Source organism: Oreochromis aureus, linkage group 17 (assembly GCF_013358895.1).
Source record: "Oreochromis aureus strain Israel breed Guangdong linkage group 17, ZZ_aureus, whole genome shotgun sequence".
Classification (NCBI taxonomy): domain Eukaryota; kingdom Metazoa; phylum Chordata; class Actinopteri; order Cichliformes; family Cichlidae; genus Oreochromis; species Oreochromis aureus.
In genome coordinates, this window is record NC_052958.1 from 35,537,604 (window position 1) to 35,563,823 (window position 26,220).

A 26,220-nucleotide genomic window follows, 5' to 3' on the forward strand; every position below is an offset into this window, starting at 1 on the left:
TCATAGACAGTATAAATCAATAACTGGCAAATCAGCAACATATTCTGTCTGGTTTATTGATCTGACTCCTGATGAGTACACAGAATATAATGTGCAGCTATGAGTATTTGTTAGAAATGTTTATTGATGGGCGTACTGAGCAGACAGAAACATTTTTTTCTGTACAAGACAGATGGCAATGCTGTTCTCCTGCACACCAAATCCACTGTTTGGGTTTCTGTTCTTTGAATCCCTGCGTTTCAGCTCCTTAAAAGGGAAGCTTACCATTGCAGAGATTCGCAGTTAACGTCACCACAAAGCAAAAGATTAATGTTCTTCTTGGTCTTCATTCCTTTACCTGAATTTCAACAAATTACCATGACAGTGTCTCCAGCTCTCACGCAATTTAGTATGTGAATGTAATCTTATGCAATCTGCTTTAACGGTCGATGAATCGTCACCGTATTCCCAAAGCGGATATCGTTAGCCTGTGAAAACGAAATGTTGCAGCTGTTTGTTCCAAAGTACAATTCATCCACGTCCCCGCTAACTGGGTGAAATATGAAACATGTTAAAAACAATGAAGCAAAAACGATAAAACAGGATCAAATCGGTGCGACAAAAGCTGTCACAGAAGAATTTAATTAATTTAATTAACCGATAAATCACTTCTCGTGCATTTTTGAAACCTGGCAGTGAACCAGGTTTTAAGGTGGAATCACATACATGAACACACACACACGCACGCACACAAAATTCGAATACAGCTGTGTTATTTTGTTTCGGAGACTCGCTGTACTCCTATTTGTCAAACAGCATGAATGTCAACAGATTCATATGTATTTTCATCTCTCAGTTTTTTTCTTCCTCCCCCTTGTCAAATCTGTACAATCAATTCCCCGACAGACACACACATACGCCCTCTTTGTCAAAGTGGAAAAGGGTTTTTTGTGTAAATGGTTAGAAACAATGACAAATGTCTACAATAGACATGGTTCTTTCTTTCTTTCTTTCTTTCTTTCTTTCTTTCTTTCTTTCTTTCTTTCTTTCTTTCTTTCTTTCTTTCTTTCTTTCTTTCTTTCTTTCTTTCTTTCTTTCTTTCTTTCTTTCTAATGTTTCCAACTTCAACATCACACATAAAGGTAAGTCAGTGGCAGTTCATTTAGGCTGACTCTATCTGTGTATGTGTGTGTGCGCGCGCGCACGTGCGCACAGTCTTGTTTTCCTGACCAGCTCTGTTTCTTGCCTTGTGCTGTGCACTGAGCCATGAGTAAAAGAATTAACATGTGAAAGAAATACACTTCATTGTGAAGCACTGTGCACTGCGTTTTAGTTAGGTCAGGAGTGGGGGTGGGGGGTGGGGGCTAAAAAGGAAATAAAAGAAAGTGGGGGGGGGGTGTTAGAGAGTTGGAGAAGGTTTCAAATTAGGTTACATCCAGATCACAATACCCTTTTTGAGACGCTTACCTCAGACGTACCATGGTTTGAGTCCTAATAATGTTTAAAAGTTTAAAGAACTAAAACACAATTCCTGCTTAGGAATTTGTGACGACCTGCCTTTTTAAAGAAGTGATAAAGCAAGTGTGGTTGGTCTGTGTTTTGTCGTCTGTACAAGGGATCATTTTTCAAATCATCGTCATCATCGTTGGCAAAAGCTCAGAAAAGCTTGAGAAAGTAAATAGTGAAGTGATATAAAGTCAGTATAAATCCCTTGTCATTTTGTTATCTGTTGGACAGGCATATTTACTGGGCCTCTTGTTACTGTCACTAAGATACCTGGATAAATATATTACATACAGCATGTGGCTGCACCATTCGCAGTCTTTTTAAGTTGCTGATTCACCTACTTGAGAAATGAATTACAGTGCTCAAAGGAGTTAAAGGAACACTTTAAAAACACATCACATCTCAATAAGAAAAAAAAAATCATCCTGGATAGGTATACTGATATAGACTCGATAATGTGTGAGGAATGAAACGATGTCACATCTGTTGATGGATTTCATTGGATCAGATGAGTGTGGGGCCATTTAGTGGTATCAGTTCCTTCGTCCTCCAGAAACTGCCTGCATACTCTGGCATACTCTTACATGAGGCCATATTTGTGCGCAAAGTGTATCAGTGTTACTCCTTCCTCCTCTTCCTCCTCATCGCCTCCTCCTCTGTGTTGTCCTCATCATTACTGTGCTTTGCCTCCAGGGTGTCGATGGGATCCTTCTGCCTGGAAGACACCCCTTAGGGCCCCATCTGTTATGTGTATGTGTGGATGTAAGAGTGGCCTGATAACCCAGAGTTTCCTCTGCCTTTGCCTGTTATATTCATATCCTTATAGAGGAATTAGACATACAATAGTACTATTAATTAATGGATATTAAAAATAAATCAGTGGTTTCTTTTTGCTTTTTTGAGTTTTTGCATTATAAGCTACATCCAAAAAAGTTACTTACCTCAGAACCACATCAAAATGAGCCTTCATAATAGATGTGATCACTGTTATATAAGACAGCAGTAACAACATGATGCTTTGGCCTTATGTCAAACACAAACAGAATATAATTGAATGGAAATGCTGAATGTTTTTTGTCCATTGTCTTTTTTTCAGTATCTGTATCTGAGCTTCTCTGTGTGTCTCTCTGCCTCTTCCCTCATCTTGATCCAACTAAGTCATAGCCGAGGGCAATGCAGGCTTCAATACTCCCCTGATTGTCTGGGGAAGACACACACAGACGCACACACATGTACATGCATGCATTTGCAGATTTTAAATATGAATACCTCTGTCCTTACGCATTTGTAAAATTCCCCCCTAAAGTTTTCATTTTATTTGATTGGAAAGAGAAGCGGACTATGAATAACCTCATATATTTTCACATTTAGATTCAGATCACATATTTGGTTAAACCGTGCAGTCGTTTCCAAGAAAACATCCTGTATCTACCCTGCAGTTGAACAGAGTGCTGCTTTTCATGCAGCAGAATCATTAGGACTAAAAAGAGAGGCTGCGTAATGGCTTAATTTTGGCAAATCTCAGAGGAGTTTGTGATTTGCTCTGTGTGTGGGTTTATAGTCTGTGAATATTCAGAGAGCGTGGACTTCGGCGTGGATGCAAGGGAAATATTGCACTTGTTCTATTAGGCAAGTGAGGAAGTGAGGAATGTCTCTGACTCAGAAATCTTAATTTAACCATAGCACTATTTTGTGGACAGACACAGTATTGTGATCTCAGTTAGCAGCTGCACAGCTTCTCCTCTGATCCAGTGTATACACAGGCTGATTGATATCCACGGATGAGGCAGAAGGAAAAAGAAAGACGAGGTCTGACATTTTTCAATCCAACTGACAAGTTGAAACAAATTAATCTCATTTTCATCTTAGAAGTTTGCACTTAACACATGCACATTTAAAGAGGTTACATCCCAAAACAAAAGATGCAAAAGGGACTTGATATCATGTTGAACTGTCTGGTTACACTCATCTAAAACCAGGACCAAAGAGTAAATCATGACTGCAGGTTGATTCAGTTGGGAGAATATTAAATGAGAAAAGCAGTGAATAATTTATGAGAAAATTTAGGACTCTGTATGTGTATTTTATAATGGTAGAGAATGCCTGAGAGCATCTGTGCTTGTTGAATTATCGTCTTTTATATAAACAAAAAGAAACCCAAATCTCTTTAGAAGAATTGGTCAAAAACATTCTACAGAATAAAGAAAATGATCATATTTGATTCTCATATTACGCATCGCCAAAATTTCCAAGTAATGAGGTCACCATTAATTCCTCTTAGCCAAAGGCTCAGGCTTCAGACTGCACTAAACACTCATTTCATGATGAGGGCACAGAAAATCCACCCACCCGCTGTTACAATCTTTTGTTTATGAGGGGCAGCCAATCAGAAGAAAGTTGTATTGAAGCTAAAATATTTATTTCAACCAATGAAATAGAGGGTGGATAATGGGAAGGCAATGTAGTTCAGCTACAGTGTAGGAAATGTAGGAAAAGCAGCATACTGTATAAGTACAGTATGAATAAAAAAATGCAATCACTCATTCATTTCAATGATATCACATAATGTTAATTCAGACAAAGGAGACACCAATACAAGCACTCAAAGTGCTTTTTTTTTTACTACAAGACTTGTGATAGAAAGATGTCAGAATACACCGTGCATCACAGTTGTTGTTGTTTGCTTTTTTGGCAGGAAAAAGAAGGATTAAAATCTCGGCAGATCTTGGCAGCATTCGTTATTCTTCTGTTTACTGGATGTGAAATGACAGAAATTTGTTTTATGTGAACTTTTAGCATTTATTGTGTCATTCTTTACTTTTACAACTTAAAGCTTCACCTTCATGGTTCACACTTGTCCTTCTCTGCAATGCTGTTTCCATTTCCAGATGTCACTCTGTCTGCAATAAACAGCAGGCAGTTCTAAACTTTAGTCGACATCACCTGAGGTGCATGTGAGACTCTGCCCACAATCTGCAAACTCCCTGCCACAAAGCCTGTTTGAAGTCCGATTGCACCGATTTGTGCTGATGTGATAGCGCATGTCCTCTCACTGCTTGTGAGCGACTGCTCTGCGCTCTCCCTCTCGAATGCTCTAGTCAGGCAGCATGATTTCCACTAGTACCTGATGCAAACTATCCCCTGCTGTGTGCAACGTCTCAACCTGCTTCTGCTGCTGTTTTCAGAATAGTGAGCGTTTATCAGCTACAGGATTTCTTGGCCACTAAAGCAGAGACGTGAATGTTGGACTCTGTGTCTGCTGGATGTGTTAATAGGATGTTTGCTGACTTATCCGGCCCCACCTTACCTGCTGATATCGGCACTGTTGTGTCGTCTGCATGATCCATTGACCTTAAGCACTGGTGGGCAAATAATTTTATTTTCAAGGCTGTCCCATTAAGCTTATAAAGAGATAAAATATACATATTGAGCAGAAAATAGTTCAGCTAATTGTTTTCTTCTGCTCATTTCTGCCTTCTTTAAATAGAACACAAATTAAGACAAATCTTGTTTTTAATTCTACGGGCTAGACAGTTTATTTTCATATTAATTCTCCTTTGTATCTTACATAATGGGGTGAAGATGTTTTAGCATTGTAGAGAGAAACCTATTCCCCAAGGTGCTTAGTAAGAGTGGAGAGAAGTAACTCTGTGACACACCAGACTCGGTCGTTTTGACTGTCTGATGACAAATCAACACTGAAACTGTTTGGGATTAAAACGGCCACTGCTGTATTTGTGATTTGTGAACACACTTTTTAATCCCACACTTTCAGTGGTAGCTATTTAAAAATGTGACGTGCCAGTATTCTTCCTTTAGAGTTTGCAATTCTTTTAAACGATATTTTAATTAGTTATTTATCATTTGTTGCTGGATATCTGTTGAAAGGCTTATTACACTGACACTAGTGACACTGACTGCTAGGGTAAATGTAGCACTGGTAGCATGAGGAGATACCTCGACCATACAGAGGTTTCACAGGTAGTCCAACTCTTCCAGAGTGACACATCAATATATGTCATTGCCAGAAGGTTTGCTGTGTCTCCCAGGAAATAGACAGCTACTGTAGAAGAGCTGGACCGAGCCATAGAAGGTCCTCAACCATCTGCAGGACTGGTATCGGCTCATTTGTGCAAGGAGGAACAGGATGAGCCCCATCAGAGCTACAAAATTACCTTCAACAGGCCACTGGCCACTTCATGAGGGAGGCCTGAGGGTCCTCTAGTGTGCTCGCTGCCTGGCACCATGGAGCCCGATTAGCATCTTCCATAGAATACCTTGTGCTTTTCACAGATTATCATTTTTTCACTTTAATTTTTGAGGTGTCTTTGAATTCTGCCCTCTGTAGTTTGGTCATTTTTATTTCTAGTAAAAGATGTGGCATCCTTTCATTCCTAACACATTAGCCAGTTCACATCAGTATAGACATCAGGCATGATTTTGTTTCCTCACTGAGATCTGATGTTTTTTTTATTGTGTCGCTTTAATTATTTTCAGCCGTCTTATTTACAGCTTTTATTTATGATGAGTGAAAATTTTACAGACAAGTTTTCAGATCCTGGTGTAAAAGCTCTCGTTGTGCCATTTCCACTGTGACATGAGGAAAACACTAAATCCTTGTTATTTAAGTATCTCTCAGCCAGCTAGCAGTGCATTGCACCCTTCCTTCATGCGTTTGTTGTTTCTTTTTCCCTTTACATGCTTGTGTTCACCACCCACTATGTTCTCAACAGCTCTCTTAGTCACCAAATACTTTAGGCCGGCTGCTCTTCTGCTCCAGTTGTTGCTCAGCCTGTGTGGCTGCTCTTGGAGCCTTGTGGGAGACATGAGGTAATGATGCAGAGGTGTGCATGTGTGTGCTTCTTTATTCACAAATACACAATATGCACTCCCTATTTTCTCTCCTTTTCACTTGCTCTCACCAGTATGTGGTTGGGTTAATGAGTTCTTTGATGGGGTTTTTTCCCTGCACACTGGCAACCCTACACAGCCTTGACAGGAGATGTTATGAAGTGACTTCAGCATTTAAATATGTTCAAGCGCCACACTTCACGCTTAGGTGTACCCGCATGGCCAGTCTAATCTTTTTTTCGAGCAGTCACAGGTCAGCAGGTGGGATTCTAAAAGATGTGTTGGCAGTAGGAATAATTTCAGTGGTCAAAGTGAATCTCGTTTTCTGTAAGAAATACAGATATTTTTATTTATTTGAAAACTTCAGATAAATAGTAAATTCATTCAGAGTGCCAGTCTACCAGTCTGTGTTTAATATTTATGCAAGCAGCAGTCTGAAGACTTTCTCACGTTCACCACTTTTTATCGAGTCATCGAGATAACGTAAAGTTCATATGAGAGCTCTGATTCTCAAATAACTGATCAACAAATCGATTTACTCTGCCTTACAGAAACCTGGTTGCAGCAGGATGAGTATGTTAGTTTAAATGAATCAACACCCCCGAGTCATTCTAACTACCAGAAATCCCGAAGCACAGGCCGAGGGGCGGTGTGGCAGCAATTTTCACACCAGTCTATTAATTAACGAAAGACCAAGACAGACTTTTAATTCATTTGAAAGCCTGATGCTTAGCCTCGTCCACCCCAGCTGTAAAACTCAGAAACCAGTCTTACTTGTTATCATCTATCGTCCACCTGGGCCTTACACAGAGTTTCTCTCTGATTTCTCAGACTTTTATCTGATTTAGTGCTCAGCTCAGATAAAATAATTATTGTGGGTGATTTTACCATCCATGTAGATGCTAAAAATGACAGCCTCAACATGGCATTTAATCTGTTATTAGACTCAATTGGCTTCTCTCAAAATGTAAAAGAACCCACCCACCACTTTAATCACACTCTAGATCTTGTTTTAACATATGGCATAGAAACTGAACATTTAACAGTGTTTCCTGAAAACCCTCTGCTGTCTGATCATTTCCTGATAACATTTACATTTACAATAATTGATTACACAGCAGTGGAGAGTAGACTTTATCAAAGTAGATGTCTTTCTGAAAGTGCTGTAACTAAGTTTAAGAATATAATCCACCCACTGTTATCATCTTCAATGCCCTGTACCAACATAGAGCAGAGCAGCTATCTGAACGCTACTCCAACAGAGGTCGATCATCTTGTTAATAATTTTACCTCCTCACTACGCACGACTCTGGATACTGTAGCTCCTGTGAAAACTAAGGCCTCAAATCCGAAGTACCTGACTCCGTGGTATAATTCTCAAACACGTAGCCTAAAGCAGATAACTCGTAAGCTGGAGAGGAAATGGCGTGTCACAAATTTAGAGGATCATCATTTAGCCTGGAGAAATAGTTTGCTGCTTTATAAGAAAGCCCTCCATAAAGCCAGAACATCTTACTATTCGTCACTGATTGAAGAAAATAAGAACAACCCCAGGTTTCTCTTCAGCACTGTAGCCAGGCTGACAAAAGTCAGAGCTCTACTGAGCCAACCATCCCTTTAACGTTAACTAGTAATGACTTCATGAACTTCTTCACAAATAAAATTTTTATCATTAGAGAAAAAATTACCAATAATCACCCCACAGATGTAATATCGTCTACAGCTACTTTTAGTACCATCGATGTTAAGTTAGACTCTTTTTCTCCAATTGATCTTTCTGAGTTAACTTCAATAATTAATTCCTCCAAACCATCAACGTGTCTTTTAGACCCCATTCCTACAAAACTGCTCAAAGAAGTCCTGCCATTAATTAATTCTTCGATCTTAAATATGATCAACCTATCTCTAATAATCGGCTATGTACCACAGGCCTTCAAGGTGGCTGTAGTTAAACCTTTACTTAAAAAGCCATCTCTAGACCCAGCTGTCTTAGCTAATTACAGGCCAATCTCCAACCTTCCTTTCATATCAAAAATCCTTGAAAGAGTAGTTGTCAAACAGCTAACAGATCATCTGCAGAGGAATGGCTTATTTGAAGAGTTTCAGTCAGGTTTCAGAGCTCAGCACAGCACAGAAACAGCTTTAGTGAAGGTTACAAATGATCTTCTTATGGCCTCTGACAGTGGACTCATCTCTGTGCTTGTCCTGCTAGACCTCAGTGCTGCGTTCGATACTGTTGACCATAATATCCTATTAGAGCGATTAGAACATGCTGTAGGTATTACAGGTACTGCACTGCAGTGGTTTGTATCATATCTATCTAATAGACTCCAGTTTGTTCATGTAAATGGAGAGTCCTCTTCACACACTAAGGTCAATTATGGTGTTCCACAGGGTTCAGTGCTAGGACCAATTCTATTTACATTATACATGCTTCCCTTAGGCAGCATCATTAGAAGACATAGCATAAATTTTCACTGCTATGCAGATGACACGCAGCTCTATCTGTCCATGAAGCCAGGTAACACACACCGATTAGTTAAACTGCAGGAATGTCTTAAAGACATAAAGACCTGGATGGCCGCTAACTTTCTGCTTCTTAATTCAGATAAAACTGAGGTTATTGTACTCGGCCCTGAAAATCTTAGAAATATGTTATCTAAGCAGATTCTTACTCTGGATGGCATTACCTTGGCCTCCAGTAATGCTGTGAGGAACCTTTGAGTCATTTTTGACCAGGACATGTCCTTCAATGCACATATTAAACAAATATGTAAGACTGCTTTCTTCCATTTGTGCAACATCTCTAAAATTAGAAATATCCCGTCTCAGAGTGATGCTGAAAAACTAGTTCATGCATTTATTACTTCCAGGCTGGACTACTGTAATTCTTTATTATCAGGATGTCCTAAAACTCACTGAAAAGCCTTCAGCTGATCCAAAATGCTGCAGCAAGAGTCCTGACAGGGACTAGAAAGAGAAACATATTTCTCCTGTTTTGGCTTCCTTCATTGGCTTCCTGTTAAATCCAGAATTGAATTCAAAATCCTGCTCCTCACATACAAGGTCTTAAATAATCAGGCCCCATCTTATCTTAATGACCTTGTAGTACCATATCACCCTATTAGAGCACTTCGCTCTCACACTGCAGGCCTACTTGTTGTTCCTAGAGTATTTAAAAGTAGAATGGGAGGCAGAGCCTTCAGTTTTCAGGCCCCTCTTCTGTGGAACCAGCTTCCAGTTTGGATTCGGGAGACAGACACTATCTCTACTTTCAAGATTAGGCTTAAAACTTTCCTTTTGCTAAAGCATATAGTTAGGGCTGGACCAGGTGACCCTGAATCCTCCCTTAGTTATGCTGCAATAGAGCGTGAGGCTGCCGGGATTCCCATGATGCATTGAGTTTTTCCTTCCAGTCACCTTTCTCACTCACTATGTGTTAATAGACCTCTCTGCATCGAATCATATCTGTTATTAATCTCTGTCTCTCTTCCACAGCATGTCTTTATCCTGTTTTTCTTCTTTCACCCCAACTGGTCGCAGATGGCCCCGCCCTCCCTGAGCCTGGTTCTGCGGAGGTTTCTTCCTGTTAAAGGGAGTTTTTCCTTCCCACTGTCGCCAAAGTGCTTGCTCATAGGGGTCATATGATTGTTGGGTTTTCTCTGTATTTATTATTGTGCTATCTACTGTACAATATAAAGCGCCTTGAGGCGACTTTTGTTGTGATTTGGCGCTATATAAATAAAATTGAATTGAATTGAATTGAATTGAATTCACTCCCCCCACCCGCTTGCTTTCTTTTTGAATTTTCTGACGGGTCTGTTTGTCAGATATGCTGGCTGCTCATGTGTGTGACAATCTGTCATTGTAGTCGATCTTGCCGAATGAGTGATGTGCGATTGTTTGTATACGTGTGTGTGTGTGTAGTCCATTCTCTGTCATTCAGAAAGGATTCATTTAGTGGCTCAGATCTTGTCAGCTTCAGACTCGCTTCTTTGTGTCAGTCAGTCAGTGTGAGTCTGTGTGTGAATAAAAATTACTCTCGCACAAAGGTATGATTCTTATTTCTGTGCTCAGCTTTTAATCAGTGATACTGCTAGCTGAGATGCTAATCGAAACACCTGACTCCAGCTGAGACAGAAGAATGGCTCTCTAATTTAAAATCCACCACTAACTATTGAGGTTTTTCGAGAACAAGGTTATTTATTTGTAGTGCTTAACTGTTAACCCTACATAACAATTGCAGTGCGATAGCAGTGATCTCTGCTCTCTGTTATCTGCTCTTTCTACAAACAATGGAGGTGGAAACCTTCTGGTAGGTGACAGACCCATGAATGAAAAAAACTGAGGAGAGCATTGTTAATAGAACTGTAATACAGAATAACCTATGTCATATTGAAGGGTTAATTAAATGGGAATAGTAGCCTCTGTCGTTTGTGTGTGGCTTGATTACATTAGCATCCCTGTGATAAGGGCCTGCTCTGTCAAAACAAAAGGCCAAAAACATAAAAAATGCAGCAGGCTTATTAACCAGCTTCACAGGTTTTACCTCTTAATCAAAGAGAGAGATGTATGGAGTTGCTTCATCACTAATTAGTCTCTCACAGGACAAATAGCTACATTTAGCTGGCTAGGCTACTGGTACAGGTACTACTGGTAGCATACAGTCACCTTATTTTTCCCCAGTTGGAATCACTTATGATAACTAGGAATTTCCCGGATTCCAGTGTGTGGATTCAGTTCCAAGCTTTAAATGGGACACGCCCCCTAGGATGGTTGCTAATGACCTGACCTGAGCTAATGATGATATTTCTGATGACTTCCAGATACAGACATGTATTGTTAGGCTCATTTGTCCTAAAAAAATAGACTTTCCATCTTATAAACAGTTTGGTTACATTCTCGTGTATGAGAGTTTATTCGCCGCTTCAAAGAAAGTTTGACTAACAACAGCTAACAGCTGCAAAAACAGCAGTGCTTACCTACAGAACAGTTCAGGACATCCTCGACATCGGACCTCAGTATTGTTATCATCTGACATAAGTGAACATCATTTATCACATTGGGTTCCTTTCAAGTTTTAATCTTCTCTAACATCTAAACAGCAACAGACTTCCTGCCCTCACTACAGACAAACAGCAACCATAGTTGTTTTTCCTACAGTGACCAACGTAGCTAGGATTTTGCATTGAATTGGGAGGTCACGGAAAACTCAGATGACTACAACACTGTAATATTAATGTAAATTAATCAACTAGGGAAGTTTCATGGCCAAATTATTAATCAAAGCAGATCTATTATGCTGATTTCCAGCTTCATGTGATAGTTTTGCATTATTCTCAGTCCAGAATAATCTTTATTTGGCCATGATTTAGTCATTTTCTCTACAGTACATTTAAACTCCCTGCCCCCTCCATTCAATCCAATTTTCTTCTCATTGGTTGCCTCTTGCAAACAGAAGATTTGTCAGCAGGGTGGATGGGGGTCGAATAAACAGTTGATCTTTTTTGGCTCATAGAGAAAAAACACATGTGCTGACCTCATTGTTAAAACTTTGGGCATGTTTGATATGAGGTAATAAACAGTAAACTGACAGTGTAATAGATCGATTTCACAGCTTTACAGCTTTTGTTAAAATTTCTCATTCATCTCTGTCATTCTCTGGAGAGGATAATTAAAAAAAACCATGCCAAAAAAAATTAAAAAACCAGTGGGTAATGAAACCAATAAGAACATGTGTCTAAGTGCATAAAACGTTACATCCAGGACCTTTGAGAAATAGTGGGCTCTCAGTGCATGAAATGAGGTTAAGCTGTTTAACTGGTGTTTTATCTATGTCAGCCAGACGATAATGCAGATTCGAAAGAGGCAGTGCGAGTTAAACTAAACCAGGGGCCGTTTTTTGGTATTTAATATTTGAAACATATCCAGTTATCTTTGCCGGCAGTGAAGCAAACAGGAGCAGACAGTCACTGAAAAAGTCAAGCCCTACATTATTCAGAGTAATAATCCAGCATGTTTTCTGAACACTTAGCTCACTCAGCAGTGCAAAACCTTTGACAGACAGTGAAATCAGCTCTCTGTGTGTTTATGCTGTCCATGGGAGCTTAATTGGTGTAAGCGTAGGTGAGGGGAGAGAGACACGCACACACTACACAAACATACCATACGTCTATGTGCACATCCTGTGCTGTTTGAAACACATCTGCACTGTACCTCATTGCACGTATGCACACTGCTGTCCTCATTTTGTCTCATTCTGTGCTTCTCTCTCTGTTCCTCCCACTCGTCTTGCGTATCACCCTCTCTCTGCTCCTCTTTCTGTTCTTACTTTAGCTTCCCTGCCCTCTGCTGCTGTATCTCCTTTTCTTCTTTTTGCCCTCTATCCACTCTCCTCCTTTGTTGCGTTTTCTCTCCTCCCCTGAGTGGGAGGTGAGCTGAAATGATTGGGGATAAAAAAAAAAAGAGCAGCAGCATCAGGTGTAAATGGTTTCTGTCTTGACCACTTTAACAGCTGACTGCTCTTTTGGCTGAAAAAACAAATTTTATTTATGAAATTTCTTTACATTTTTTGTTTTCTTTTCTTTCTATCTGTCTTTTGTGGTGCTTTAGTTCAGAGATGACTAAATGATAATTCTAACAATTAATTACACATTGCTCACTTTGAAGCAAATGAATCAGTTTCAGCCGATGCAGCTTAAAACCTGTTGTTCTCTTTATGAACAACAGCAACAAACTAAGAAGGAAAATGTACCACACAATGAAAAAAAAACAGTTATACAGTATTGTAATTATTGTATTTTTTTTTTGTCATGGGTCATGAGTTTTCATACAGCTGTGCATCCATCAAGTCAGTTTAGATGCTAGAATTTGGGACATGCTTTGTACCTGGAGCATGTTCACTACTGTGTGTTTGTGTGTGTTTGTGTGTGTGTGTGTGTGTGTGTGTGTGTGTGTGTGTTGCCATTTACTATTAGCTGATTATAGTGCGAGGTGATGGAAGCATTGCTTTAGTAGAAGAAGCAATAAAATGGATGGATGTAAAACACTTCACTACAAATAAAACTGTATTATTGGCAAATTCCAGATAAAGCATTAAAAATAAATATTCCTCCTCAGTGTTACATGGATTAGCATTATTGTGAGCTCATTTTAAACACTTTACATTGTGCTTACAATCAGCTCAGAAACACAGGCACATTTTGATATACCAAAGTATATTAAATATATTTATTTAAAAACAGCTGAATTAAAGGCTTGAGCCTTTGACTTTCAATATCTACAGTAGGATTTAAAACTGAAAAAATAACATGGTGTATTAGAAAAACAGCTGGTTAAACTTGACTAATCTGAAAGTGTTTGTGGAATCTGTTTGAGACAGGAGGAGCTGCCCTTTCCTTCATTTAAGTTTTCTTTACTAACATGGTAAACAAGTTTCATATGTTACACATGTTGGCTGTGGTGGTCAACAGGAGAAAATTCATTCAACTCATTAACTGCTAATGCTAACTCTGTTTCCACTCAAAGTGCGGTGAAAGCAATGTAAGCTTGTCTGCTATTCTAGTCTCCCATCCATCTCCTGTGATGAAAATAGATGTGTAAGAAGACTTCTGACACAATACTGAGATGAAAGGAGAAAGATTGCTTTATGGTATGTTTTAATTAATGTCTTTTCTTGGATTCGACTCAGCAAGCACTGTTTTCCTTGCTTACTCTGACAGAACACTGTTTTATACATATTTCAGACCTGGTTATGTGTGTATGCCAGCAATATAAATGAGGCCCAAGAGGTTTAAAATATAGGTGACAAAAGTTTTTTTTTTATCAGATCAAGGATCTGTCCAAGCCAAACAAACTGTTGGCATTCAGTCATATTTAGTCATATTTATTCCTATTAAAAAGTCCATCAGTGAATAAATACTTAGGTCAAATATTTTTGCTCTACAACACCTCGGTAAGAAATAATAAAAATACTGTATTACTGAGCGCAGGAAACTTATTAGATGTTCAATTTAAATGGAATATAAGGACTTGTGCCACTCTGCTAAGAATGAATACAGTAAATACCATTATTCCTCTTGCCTGTTACAGATGCATTGTGTGAAAGCGCACCTTACTGCACTATTTATTAACTTGCCAAAAAACTTGTATCTCCACCTTAAAATTAGTAAGACTTGACACTATTATCTGGGACTCTAAATTCATCAGGAAATTGTTTACTGAGGTTATACAGCAATGGAGGCTGAAGGGTAGTTTTGCCTTAATTTCTGTGGTGGTGGCTGTGTTGGTGGGTTATATGAATGAATAGAAATCATTAAAATTCATCTTTCTAAGTTGTAAAAATTAAAACATGAAAAACACATGTTGACAAAAAAATACATTATATGATTTTAACAACACCCAGGAGCACTGACAGCATTGGCTGACTTTTTTCTGGTATTTCTCTGAAAAAGCAAGTGGAACTCAGAGATATGAAATGTAATTTCCATATTTAATCATCTAAATTTGACTCCTTTACCGAGTGTGAGCTGGTGTGCGAGTGAGTATTTATGGATTCAAATGAAGACTCCTGTCTTCATTTGAATCCAAGTCTAGCTTCAGGGGATTTTTTTTTTAAATTCATCTCTCCAACCTGTCAGCTACTTGTTGCCATGGTAGCATTATGTCAGAAGAGTGAGTGTGTGTTTGTTTGTTTTTTTGTGTATGTGTGTATGTTTTATGATGTTGACAGATGAAGCTGTAGGGGTGAGATGTGCTTATTGACACATAGAGACGTTTCTCCAACACCCACGTGCAAACAAACATCAGTAATGCACATAAAGAATAAATGCAAAATTATGTCATTAAACCTGGGACCGAAATAACAGTGTGACCAGCATTCTGCTTTGACCTTTTAACTAGAGCACTCAACTTTGATTGCCTGCAGTCAGTGAAGTAAAGTAGGATTTGAGGTTTGGGTGACAGATACTGTGTGTTCAAATCTTAGCCAATGTAAAGGCTTAAAATATGCTTAAGTCACAGTTGGACTTTAAACAGTCTTAAAGGGACCGTCCAATATTTCTTTTGTAAAGAATGATATCACTGTTTTATCTTAGCTTCACCAGCAAACACTGAAAAATCATCCCATATACTACTTGTTTAAACTTGGCAACCAGCTATACATTTATATTGTGCTTGTTATTCAAGCACTTTACAATTTGATTCTTATACACCCATTAGCACACACACCAAGACTGTGAACCAGGTTATCAGGTGACACCACTGGCAGCCACTAAGTGCGCTCCCTTTGGCTGATTTTAACACATTGGCATAGCGGGTGAATGCGATAATGCCATGGTGGAGCTGGATGTAGCTCTGAGGTTTTCAGTCTCTATTTTGCTTGTGTGGTCTCTTTGTGTAGCGTTATACTCGGATACTGAAGGTCATATGTCAATCTATAGTTGATGCAGAGATAGATGCTGTTGTGTGTTAGGTTTCTGAGTGGTTAGTGCACAAACAAATTGGGTCACAAATCTCAACTTGTAAAAAATGGGTTGTTGATTGGTGACTGAATCCCCTTCAGTTGTTTGATTTTATCAGATTATTATTGTGAAAAATTCAATTGTCAATATTGGAAAACAGCAGAGTGAATGTCGCTTCAGCTGTGTACCCAGGCAACAGAGGAATAAATAACACAACTGCTTATCGTACATGTTGCATCTTTGGATAGAAAGCGCCTGTCTTCACCCTCCATATTCAGCTGTTGAAAGAGGGCACAGCGAAACAAGGATCACAGCGATCGATTTAGCTGAACGCTCTCTCCGTCACACACATGCTCACACAGGCAAGCAGGAATGTAAAGCCAATAGCTGTTTGGTCATGTGTGACAAGTTACAGTTAAACCATCTGCTCTGACCTCATTAGACCCATTGTCTTTACTGTATACTATACTATACTAAGTATACACATGCTAATGATTATGTTTTAGAAAAGAAGCGTCTAGTTATGCAGTTTCATTATCCAGCAATGTTAATGCTCACAATAGGTCTTTGCTCTGTTGTTATTGGTAAAGATGCATATTTGACCATTCATCTTTAAATGGATTTGGATGCACAGTAAATTAACACATTCATTTATGCAGAAACATGTACTCGTGTGTGCCAGAATGCATGACTAGTAATACACTAAGTTGCACTTATGAATTAATAATTTAACTACTTGCGCATATATCTTGTTAATAAATACAAAGGTGCAGTTCAGACATGAACAAAATTAAATAAATGTTGAATAAGAAGCACATGCAGCCAAAGCAGAAAACAGTCATTATGCAGGTGGATATAAATGCATAGTATGTGTCATGCAGTTATAGATAAATTCAGAAAATCATTTACATTCTGACAAGTTCTAATAATTCACAGCACAAAGACATTTGAGCTGGTGAAAATTAGCATAAAACTCCTTCCCTTAAAAAGAGGAATGCTGTTTTTGGTTTACCTTTCATTGGGATTCTTCATGTTGCATTTTTCACTACAAATGTGTTTTTGTTAAGTTTTTAGTTTTAATCTTTATATGTGAAAAATACAGTCTTGGTAAAAAAAAATACATCTCCTCACCCACAGCACATCAATATTAAAATATAGAGTAATTAGAATGCTAGCATAAAGTGTGACTGATGCCAACTGGTTACTGTTGACCTACAGTTTAACCATCTGCTCTGAACTGACTAAAAACTGTAACTGACACAATACATTCTAATTGAATTGAACATTAAACTGTACTGCTGTACACATTACATTGCTGTGCAATGTACTTAACTGTACAATAAAGGGAAGATCGCTTTTTAGCACATAGCAGAAGGGGTTTCTTTCTTCTGGGTCCACACATTCAGTGATTAAACTTGTAAGTGGCCTTGTGCCTACTCACAGAATGGGAGTTACATTTAGTAACAACCGTTATTAACTATTTTTTTGGTTTTTTTGTACAGTTGTTATTCCAACTTAAGCACTCATTTAAATTGTAATAATCAGCAAAAATGAAAAGTGCACATCTTTAACAGTGATATAAGACCGTTCTCATTCTCAACGCGTAACATACCAACGATTTGTCACGTCCCGAGGCGTCCCATAGGAATGTGAAAGGTAACGTTCCACGTCCCTATGATGCGTGCCGGATTGTGGATGGAATCCAATAGAATGATGCTCCCAGCGGTAACACATGTTCCAGCCGTGTATTTCAGCCCTAACCCTAACCTTAACCACAATTTTAATCATATCAGATAGCGTTATCCAAAGCGATTAATGATGAGAAAGTAAAATAAATGTACATGTGTAGATTCATTCCAAACGGTTCTCATGTTTCCTCATGTTTCCAAATGTGTAACATACAGACAGGTTGGGTGGCCTAAAGCGTAACATATCGACGATTTGTCATATGGTGTCGTATGTTACGTTATGGTATGAGAACATGTTGGTGATATCAGATACTTTGTTTTTTTAAATTTTGTTTTTAGTATTACTTTTTACCTTATGATATATGAGACCTTGTTGAGTATTTTTACCTTTTAGTTTTACAATGTACAGGTGTAATCCTTGCCTTTCCTATGAATATGGTCTGGTGGAAACAGTTGTACTTCAATAGCTTTTATGAGCACTAATCCACTTTCTCCATACTGTATACAGGTACCCTAAACCAGCACAAGTGGGGTAAGAAGTATCCATCCTGTAACAGTCCCAGACAGTCTCCTGTGGACATTGATGAGACATTTACCCAGGTTAGGCTGCTGTACCAGAATCTACAGCTAGAGGGCTGGAACAGCTTGACAGCAGAGTCTACCACCATTCACAACAACGGGAAGACTGGTATGTTGATAGCCCTCTACTGTCCCTTGTGTGCTTTTGTTTGTGTTTGAGGTAGAGATACAATATATGGTCAGTTCGATTTACAGCAATGATTTTGACATTATCGTGGAGCTCAAAAGCACAACGTCTTAATCTCTGGCTGTGGAAATAAGCTTAACTTTCTAAATACCACCAAAAAAACGATTCACAGTTCTGAGGTTAATGAAGGAGAGCACAGCTAGGATTTAAAGGAGAACAAGTCAAAGGAAGATGAAAAGAAAGAGACTAAGTAATTGAAAGCGATGCAACTAGAGGGACAGCAGCAGAGGGAGACCATGTGGAGAAAGAAAGATCGATGCCAAGAGGCAGAGATGGAACCGAGCAAAAGAAAAAAGGCGACAAAAGAGCAAAGGGAAAATGTATAGAGAGGGAAGGCATGAAATGAGGACGATGTGAAGAGACAGGGAGGAGAGGCAACATGTGGAGTGATGTCTGGTCTGATAAACAAATGAAAGCTGGCTGAGCTATCATCACCCTCTTTCCAATACTGCCTGGGCTGTGGGAGTGTGTGCTTCTGTGTGCGCTCTGTATATGTTAATGGTTCCAAAATTAATCTTTTCTTGCTCTGTCTGAGAGGAAATTGCATATTAAACAGATTTTCCATTGCTGGCAGGATTTTCATGAGAGAAATGTATAGCCTACAGAGTCTCATTAAAATATTTTATTATGTTGTGAGATATTTTTCAGCAAAGTAGAAAGTGATATACCAATTGATCTGGTGATCACCAGTATTCAGCTGATGGGCCATGACAGGAGCCTAACCAATCAGCCTCAGATGTATCAGATTTTGATCTCATTAGCCTGTGCTTGTGATTGTTCTGCTTGGTAGCAGTATGCTGTGTGAGCACCTAAACCAGTATAACACTGGCATATTGATTCGTCTCTGAGACTGTACTGCTAATGCTAACACTGTAGCCAAGTAGGTTCGAGCCCAGCCTTATGGTGCTTATGACTAAAAATTTGTTGTTGTTTTTTTAAATAGTTGCCCCTCTAGTATGCGTATTGTTAATTTTATTAACACCAAAGCAACTGAAACTGATTAACAACTCCCTCTCCTACTTAACTGACCAGATCAATATGCTAGAAGTTTAACTGACTTGATGCTAAACTTGGATTAAAAAGTGTTTCTTTAATTAATTAATTTTTTTAGAACATAATTTTGAAGGGGTGATTGGCCAAATTTGGTCACATGAAGTTTTTATTTTTTATGAGTGAGACCAAATTTGTTCCCGAATTAAATGTTACTACTGTCTAATCAGTTGCTTAGGGTGTCAAACATTAAAGAAATCCTTTGGAGTCAGAAGACACTGAATACATATCAGTAATGAGTCCTGCCTAAACAAAATTGATGATCAGCCTTTTTGCTTCTGTGAAACTCATTTAAACTTGTGTTGTGTTGTGCATTTTAGTGGCAATCGATGTGGATGGGGAGTTCTTTGTGAGTGGCGGAGGGCTGAGGTCCAGGTTTCGTGTTGGCAGAATCACCTTCCACTGGGGTCGCTGCAATGCAACATCAGATGGGTCTGAACACAGTCTGAATGGAATGAAATACCCTCTGGAGGTAAAGGACGGTGGTGCACAGCATCAGTTTGTTTTTTTTAACCAATAACCTTACAGCGTGATAACCTTTATGTGTCTTATGGATCAGATGCAGATTTATTGTTACAATTCAGAGGAGTTCCAAAGTCTGGATGAAGCTATAGAGAAAGGAGGAAGGGTGGCTGCCTTAGCTGTGCTGTTTGAGGTAGGCTGAGCTGATAACTGACCTGATAACTAAAATGTCATTATTAGGGTCCAATCTGTTTCTCGTCAGATACTGTAAAAGTAATATTGTCATTGCTTGTCTATGTGATCCTCAATATTAGCTTGTGCTTTCGTCTGCAGATTAGCTTGGAAGATAATGAGAACTTCATTCCTGTTGTGGAAGCCATTAACACTGTCAACAGGTTTGGTAGGTTGAAGCTACAGGACGGTGCCTTGCAGCTTGTGAACAATGAACATTAAATATCAAGCTATTAAATCGAGAGATAAACAAAAGCGTATGTTTTAGCAAATATATCCAAAACATGTAAGCAGGCCTAATTTCAAATTTTCACTTAAAGGTACAGTAAATATTTTGAGCTCAGATAGAATGTTGTACTCAATATACATCAAATGGTGTGAAATTACATCTTACAGCAAGTTTTGTGTTCTCAAAAAGAATTAATCCATTAAAAGTACATAGGAAGCAGCGCTGTTAGACATCATTGTTCTGCCTTATCGTGTTTTATGTGTGTGACTAGAGACTGTCCACATATGTAGTATGTCTTATAAATTTAATTTACAGATCACAAAGCTCTTTGAACTGAATGTGATTGTTTAACATATTTTCAAATCAATTCAATTCAATTTTACTTATACAACGCCAAATTACAACAACAGTCGCCTCAAGGCGCTTTATATTGTAAGGTAGACCCTACAATATTTTAATCATCTTTTTCTCATCATGTCTTTTTTCACCTCCTCTTCATCTGCCTCCTCCACCACTGCTCTTTCTCCCCTTTCATTTAATAATTTCTACCTCAATCTTCTTTCTCCTCACCAGAAGCCTCACCTCCTAAGCTGAAGCACTCAGCACTCTAATACATGAAAACATGCATAAAAATGCTCATTTACTCACAGTATTATTGCTATTAATTATGAGACTTCTTAGACTCCCTTCCGTCTCCAGACCAACTCACAACAAGCCAGATAAGCAATAACAACAACTAGTTATGAGCTAAAGTTATGCATTCGGCTCGAGCATAATAAAAATCACACCTCCCCTCTGATAAACCTTAAACCCAGTTAAACTACATTCTCAAACTGTATAAGAGTTTATTCGTTAAGTGTCCAAGCTTGGACCCACTTTAAAGAAAGTTTCACTGATGCTGGCTAACAGCAACTGACCGAGGCTAACAGCAGCAAAAACAACAGTGCTTACCAACAGAAAAGTTCAGAATATCAACAACTCACCTTAGTGCAGCTGTTATTAAACAGAGGTGAGCTTCACTGACTCATCAACTAGTATCAGACTTCTTTCACAAACCTTTACAGCCTCAGAATGACTGCAGTCATACATACAGCTGAGGTAAACAGTGCACTGACAATCAGAATGAGTCTGGGAAAAATTATGAAGAAATGCTATAAATGACCAGTGAACAACATGTAAGGATGTTTATAAAATGTAAAGACGTTCTTGCAGCTTGTAGAAAAGATTTGCTATTTGTTGTTTTCTTGCAAGGTAAGAGTGGGTCAGTGGAAGCATTCACCTTGAGGTCCTTGCTGCCAAATAACACAGACAAATACTACATCTACAATGGCTCACTGACTTCTCCCCCATGCTCTGAAATTGTGGAATGGATTGTCTTTAAGCACGCTGTGCCCATATCGGAAACACAGGTAAGTACACTGAATCACACACACGCTTACCCCCAAAACTGGTCAAATGTAACACTGAATTATTTATTCAAAAGAAAAAAAATACTACATAAAAAAATAAAACCATACAAATATACATTACAGCATTATTTATATACTAATGAAAATGCTGCTGCTTCTATGTGTTTACATTTCGGGACCTTTGCTATTTAATTAAGTCAGAATTAAAGACTCCTACAAACAGCTACAAGCAAGAAATTCAGCTACTGTTATTCATTTTATTACCTGATCAGGTTTGAGACTCGCATACAGGGACAGGTCTGTGTCAGCCTGTCACTTATATATAGCTCATTATCTTGTATTGGTGCCCCCTCCAGCACTTGGTGCCCTATGCACAGCGCATGATGTGCATGAACAAAACAGCAGAACTGCCTGTAGTTGTGTCTGGTTGTAGTGTGAGGTTGGCTTCAGGTCAATTGTCTTTGACATCTGTGAACAAAATAAAAACAAAATGCTACATTGAAGCGATGCAGTGTGACACGTTAAGTCAAACTGCACAGAGCAGGGTTTTATAGCGGGGTAATCCAGTAAACATGGCATCACGGGCTGACGCAGCAGCATTACTACACTTCGATTCTGGACTGAAGACGTTTAAGGACCCCTTGACGAATTGATGCGTGTAATAATCATCGCTTTTGCAGCAGAGTAATGGAGAGGGAATGAGGCCTTGCGAATGGTTGTGTGTGTATTGTGCATGAATATTTGTGTGTGTTTCGTGAGAGTGCATACATGATTGAAACAGTGTGGCAAGGCATGACACAGGCATATTCATGCTAACCAAAAATAGAGCAGCGCTGCCTCTCTGCCTCAGTCTGGCACCAACACAAGCCACTTTAACACACACACAGAAACACTCAGAAGCATCAGTTTTGGTTTATTTCAGCAGCCTGATAGAGATTAGTAGGAAGATGTGCAACATTTTCTCTTTGTTTATCTCTGTGTGTTCTCTGTCTGCCACCAGCTTGAGGTGTTTTGTGAAGTGATGACTATGGAGCAGGCTGGTTATGTGATGCTGACGGATTACCTGCAGAACAACTTTAGAGAGCAGCAGCAGCAGTTTATGGGTCAGGTGTTTGCCTCTTACACTGGAGTCGAGGAGGTGCTCACACCCAGTATGTCATCACAGTCTATAGGAAAAGTTTGCCATTCATTTATCCATCATATGTTTTTAATGACCTTTTTACAAGTTTTTTTAAATGATTATTTACTGTCCACGCTAATAGTTTGTATTCACATTTACCAGTATCTCAAAAAGTGAGACACTGGTATTCAATGCTATTTACTCCCATCCCAATACAGCATGCTATGATTTTAAATTATGAAAAAAACATCCTTATTAGGCTTTAAAGAGTTTGACTCAGAGTCTCTAAAGCTTTTTACCAATCTAATTTATACCAAATTTTGCATGCGTGGAGGACAAAATTGGATCACCGCTCAGGGATCAATATAAATATTGCATTATTAATCTTATGTTTTTTCACTCCACTAAAAATATTGCCCATCTTCTGCATCCACTATGGTTGTAATGTGGTCCTTCAAGGCTAGCCTGATTATGATCATCAAAAGATACAATTCACTGCACTCTCCATTTTCATAAAGGGGACCTTGAAGTAAAGCGGGTCTTTTGGGTTGCCAAGCAGCTCGACTTTGTAATTCAGTGGCCCTGCTTCTCTCAGTGCAGGCAATTTATTTTGCAGCTCTTTTTGAAATTGAAATAATGTTTTCAGAAATTCACAAAAGCTTTTTTTGCCCCTGTAACAAATTCATCCACCCATACACACGCATACACTCAGCCTTCCAGTTTCAACAGCTGATTAACATCAAGTTACCTCAGAAACTCTGAACTCAATGTGGGAAACGTTTATGTGTGCTCATACTTGATGTTTACTTGGAGTTGCTGCTATCATCTTTTTATTTCTCATTCTTTTTTTTAAAAAGTTTCTTGCATGCTATTCATACAAATAGTTAGTAACCTGTCTTTTTTTGCACTGCCTCCAGCCTGCAGTTCTGAGCCACAGAATGTTCAGGCTGACGCTCAGAATGACACCACCATCATGGTGACCTGGGAGCGTCCCCGTGCAGTGTATGACACAACCATCGACTGGTACACTGTCACATACCAGAAGCTGCAGGGCCAAGACCAGCGCAAGCAGGAGTACAGGACCGATGGAGACCAGGATGTGGTATGCAAGATCTTTTTATATCTCTCCACAAAATGCTGAAAAACAGCGCCTGGATGTGTAATTTCATATTGTTTTGTATCATTATCTACTGTCCACACAGCAATATTAAAGTGATAAATAGGTAATTGGTAGAAATTACAGTAATTTCCTGCACTTTTTGGCGAAAATCAAGCATTCCTACCATCTGTTTTTCCTCTCCATGTATCTCTCACATAGTTCAGCTACTCCTGTTGGTGGTGACAGTCAGTTTTTACCTGTCAGTGAGTCACTGAACATCCCTTATTGTGACTAACAATATCCATGTATTTGTATTTCAGAGTACAAGATTTTCAGATTTCAGAGATTTTCATTTTCAGTCCTTATTTTATGATTTTTTATTGTCGACTCGTAGTTTCATATTTGTTTTAATGTGATAGTGGTAGTGAATTTAACTTTTTTATACTTGAAGACATCCAGGAGTCATGTGTCATCCATGTGGGTAATTCTGAGAGAGAGTACATGAAAAAAGATGAGTGACTGTGTGTATATAGTAGCAAGTGAACAGTTAGATAAATGCAAATAGATACTTAGTAACCGTTAATAGGGTTGAGTATATCTTTAAGATCCCAAAAGTGTCACTGTGTCTGCAGATTCAGTGTGAAAAGACCATCGGTTCGACTCCAGAGGATTCACCTTGAATTCACTTAGAGCAGGGGTGGGGGAACTCCAGGCCTCAAGGGCCGGTGTCTTGCAAGTATTAGATCCAATACAGCTGATTTAAATGGCTAAATTCTACCCCATGCTACCCCAGATTCAGGGGTAGCATGCTTCCAAGGACCTGACCTACTCAGTCCACGTAGGGAGGGTCCTTCGAAGCATGCTACCCCTGAATTTGGACACAGCCAACATGTCTTGAAGTTCTCCAGAGGCCTGGTAGTGAACTAATCATTTGATTCAGTTGACCCAGGGTGATATCTAAAACCTGCAGGACACTGGCCCTTGAGGCCTGGATTTACCTACTCCTGACTTAGAGGTTGTATCAGAAGTCAGTAAGGAAGCAGCGGAATTTAGTTTTTACATTAGTAACATGAAAAGTCAGGTAGGACCCTTTTGAAAGGATCTAACATGAGTCCACACCCATGTGAATTTGCAGGGTGCCATCATCTCCAACCTGCTGGCCAACAGCAGCTATGTGGTCCAGGTGGTGGCTGTTTGCACCAATGGACTCAGAGGACGATGGAGCGACCAGATAATCGTAGACATGCCATTGGAAGACCCAGGTACAAAGACACACAACCATGCTCCTGGTGAGAGCACATTTTTACATGCTAACTCTTTCTTTCATCTTGTTTTAGAAAGTGATTCTGACCCTGAAGCTGTCACAAAGGATTTAGAAGGAAACAAGGAGGTAAGCTTGTCTGAGCTATCTGTGTTTTCACTTGACCACATAATTGAGCTGAATTTTGTGCAATTATTTTGCAGTGCTGACTTTTGACCTGTCTGCAATCAAATCAGTACATCTAATTATTATGCAAATTAATGTAATTACGTTTGTAGAGGCTGTGAGAGCTTTATAAAAGGTTGTGAGGGACTTTTTGAGGGACACATTGAGTTGGGATTACCAGAAAAACAGTAATGCTACTGTAATTTTTCACTCTTTTCAGGAAGAAGAGGTGAAATTGTAAAATTCCTTCATTTTTTTGTTACCAATTTCCTATAAACACAGTATACATGACATAGGTTTTTATTCCTCTTTTAAGCTTTCGTCCATAGTCAGATGGGAGAAGCCAGTGAAGCAGAATCCGATGCATTTAGCTTCAGAGGACAACAGCCCAGTGGAGGAGATTCCATTGGAGCAGACCAGAGTTTACCAGAACCAACCTTCATATGATGAGAACCAGCCCACAGACCGAACCCAAGCCAGCCAGAACATTCCAGTCCAAGAAGGCACCACTCCAACCCCAAAGACACCCACCGAGGCCCCAGTTTCTCAGAATGTCAGAAAGAAACAGGGTAAAAAACCACATGATGTGGATCAGAACTGGATTGAAGGTGACCAGATGATGAACCGGCCCTTCACTAATGCAGGCTTTGAGGGCAATAGCGCAATATGGGTTACCACTGAGCTAACCGAACAACCAGGCTTCCTATTTCCAGTTGTTCGGACAACCTCTCTACCAGCAATTCGCCGGCAAATCACAGAAGAGGCATCGCTGTCAGTGCTGCCACATGAGGTAGTTGTTCATACCGCAATTTACTTTGATTTTCTCACTTTAAAACTTTTGATTTGAACAAATGTAAAGACTCACTGTTACTTACAGCAACAAATTCCAGAGTAACTTTTTTCATTCAGCCTAATTCAGTTCTTCATCTATTCTTTTATCCAC

At 39.1% G+C, this 26,220-nt stretch overlaps 1 protein-coding gene across 1 annotated transcript in view; it reads left to right on the plus strand.

The window, feature by feature from the left end:
• ptprz1b (protein tyrosine phosphatase receptor type Z1b) overlaps window positions 1–26,220 on the plus strand; it is a 65,092-nt gene that overhangs the window by 25,458 nt on the left and 13,414 nt on the right. The window contains exons 3-12 of the mRNA XM_031753392.2: window positions 17,994–18,173; window positions 19,622–19,773; window positions 19,861–19,956; window positions 20,097–20,163; window positions 21,475–21,632; window positions 22,633–22,783; window positions 23,670–23,854; window positions 24,987–25,113; window positions 25,189–25,241; window positions 25,594–26,067. Coding sequence (XP_031609252.2) covers window positions 17,994–18,173; window positions 19,622–19,773; window positions 19,861–19,956; window positions 20,097–20,163; window positions 21,475–21,632; window positions 22,633–22,783; window positions 23,670–23,854; window positions 24,987–25,113; window positions 25,189–25,241; window positions 25,594–26,067 — 1,643 coding nt within the window. The remainder of the gene's footprint in view (window positions 1–17,993; window positions 18,174–19,621; window positions 19,774–19,860; window positions 19,957–20,096; window positions 20,164–21,474; window positions 21,633–22,632; window positions 22,784–23,669; window positions 23,855–24,986; window positions 25,114–25,188; window positions 25,242–25,593; window positions 26,068–26,220) is intronic.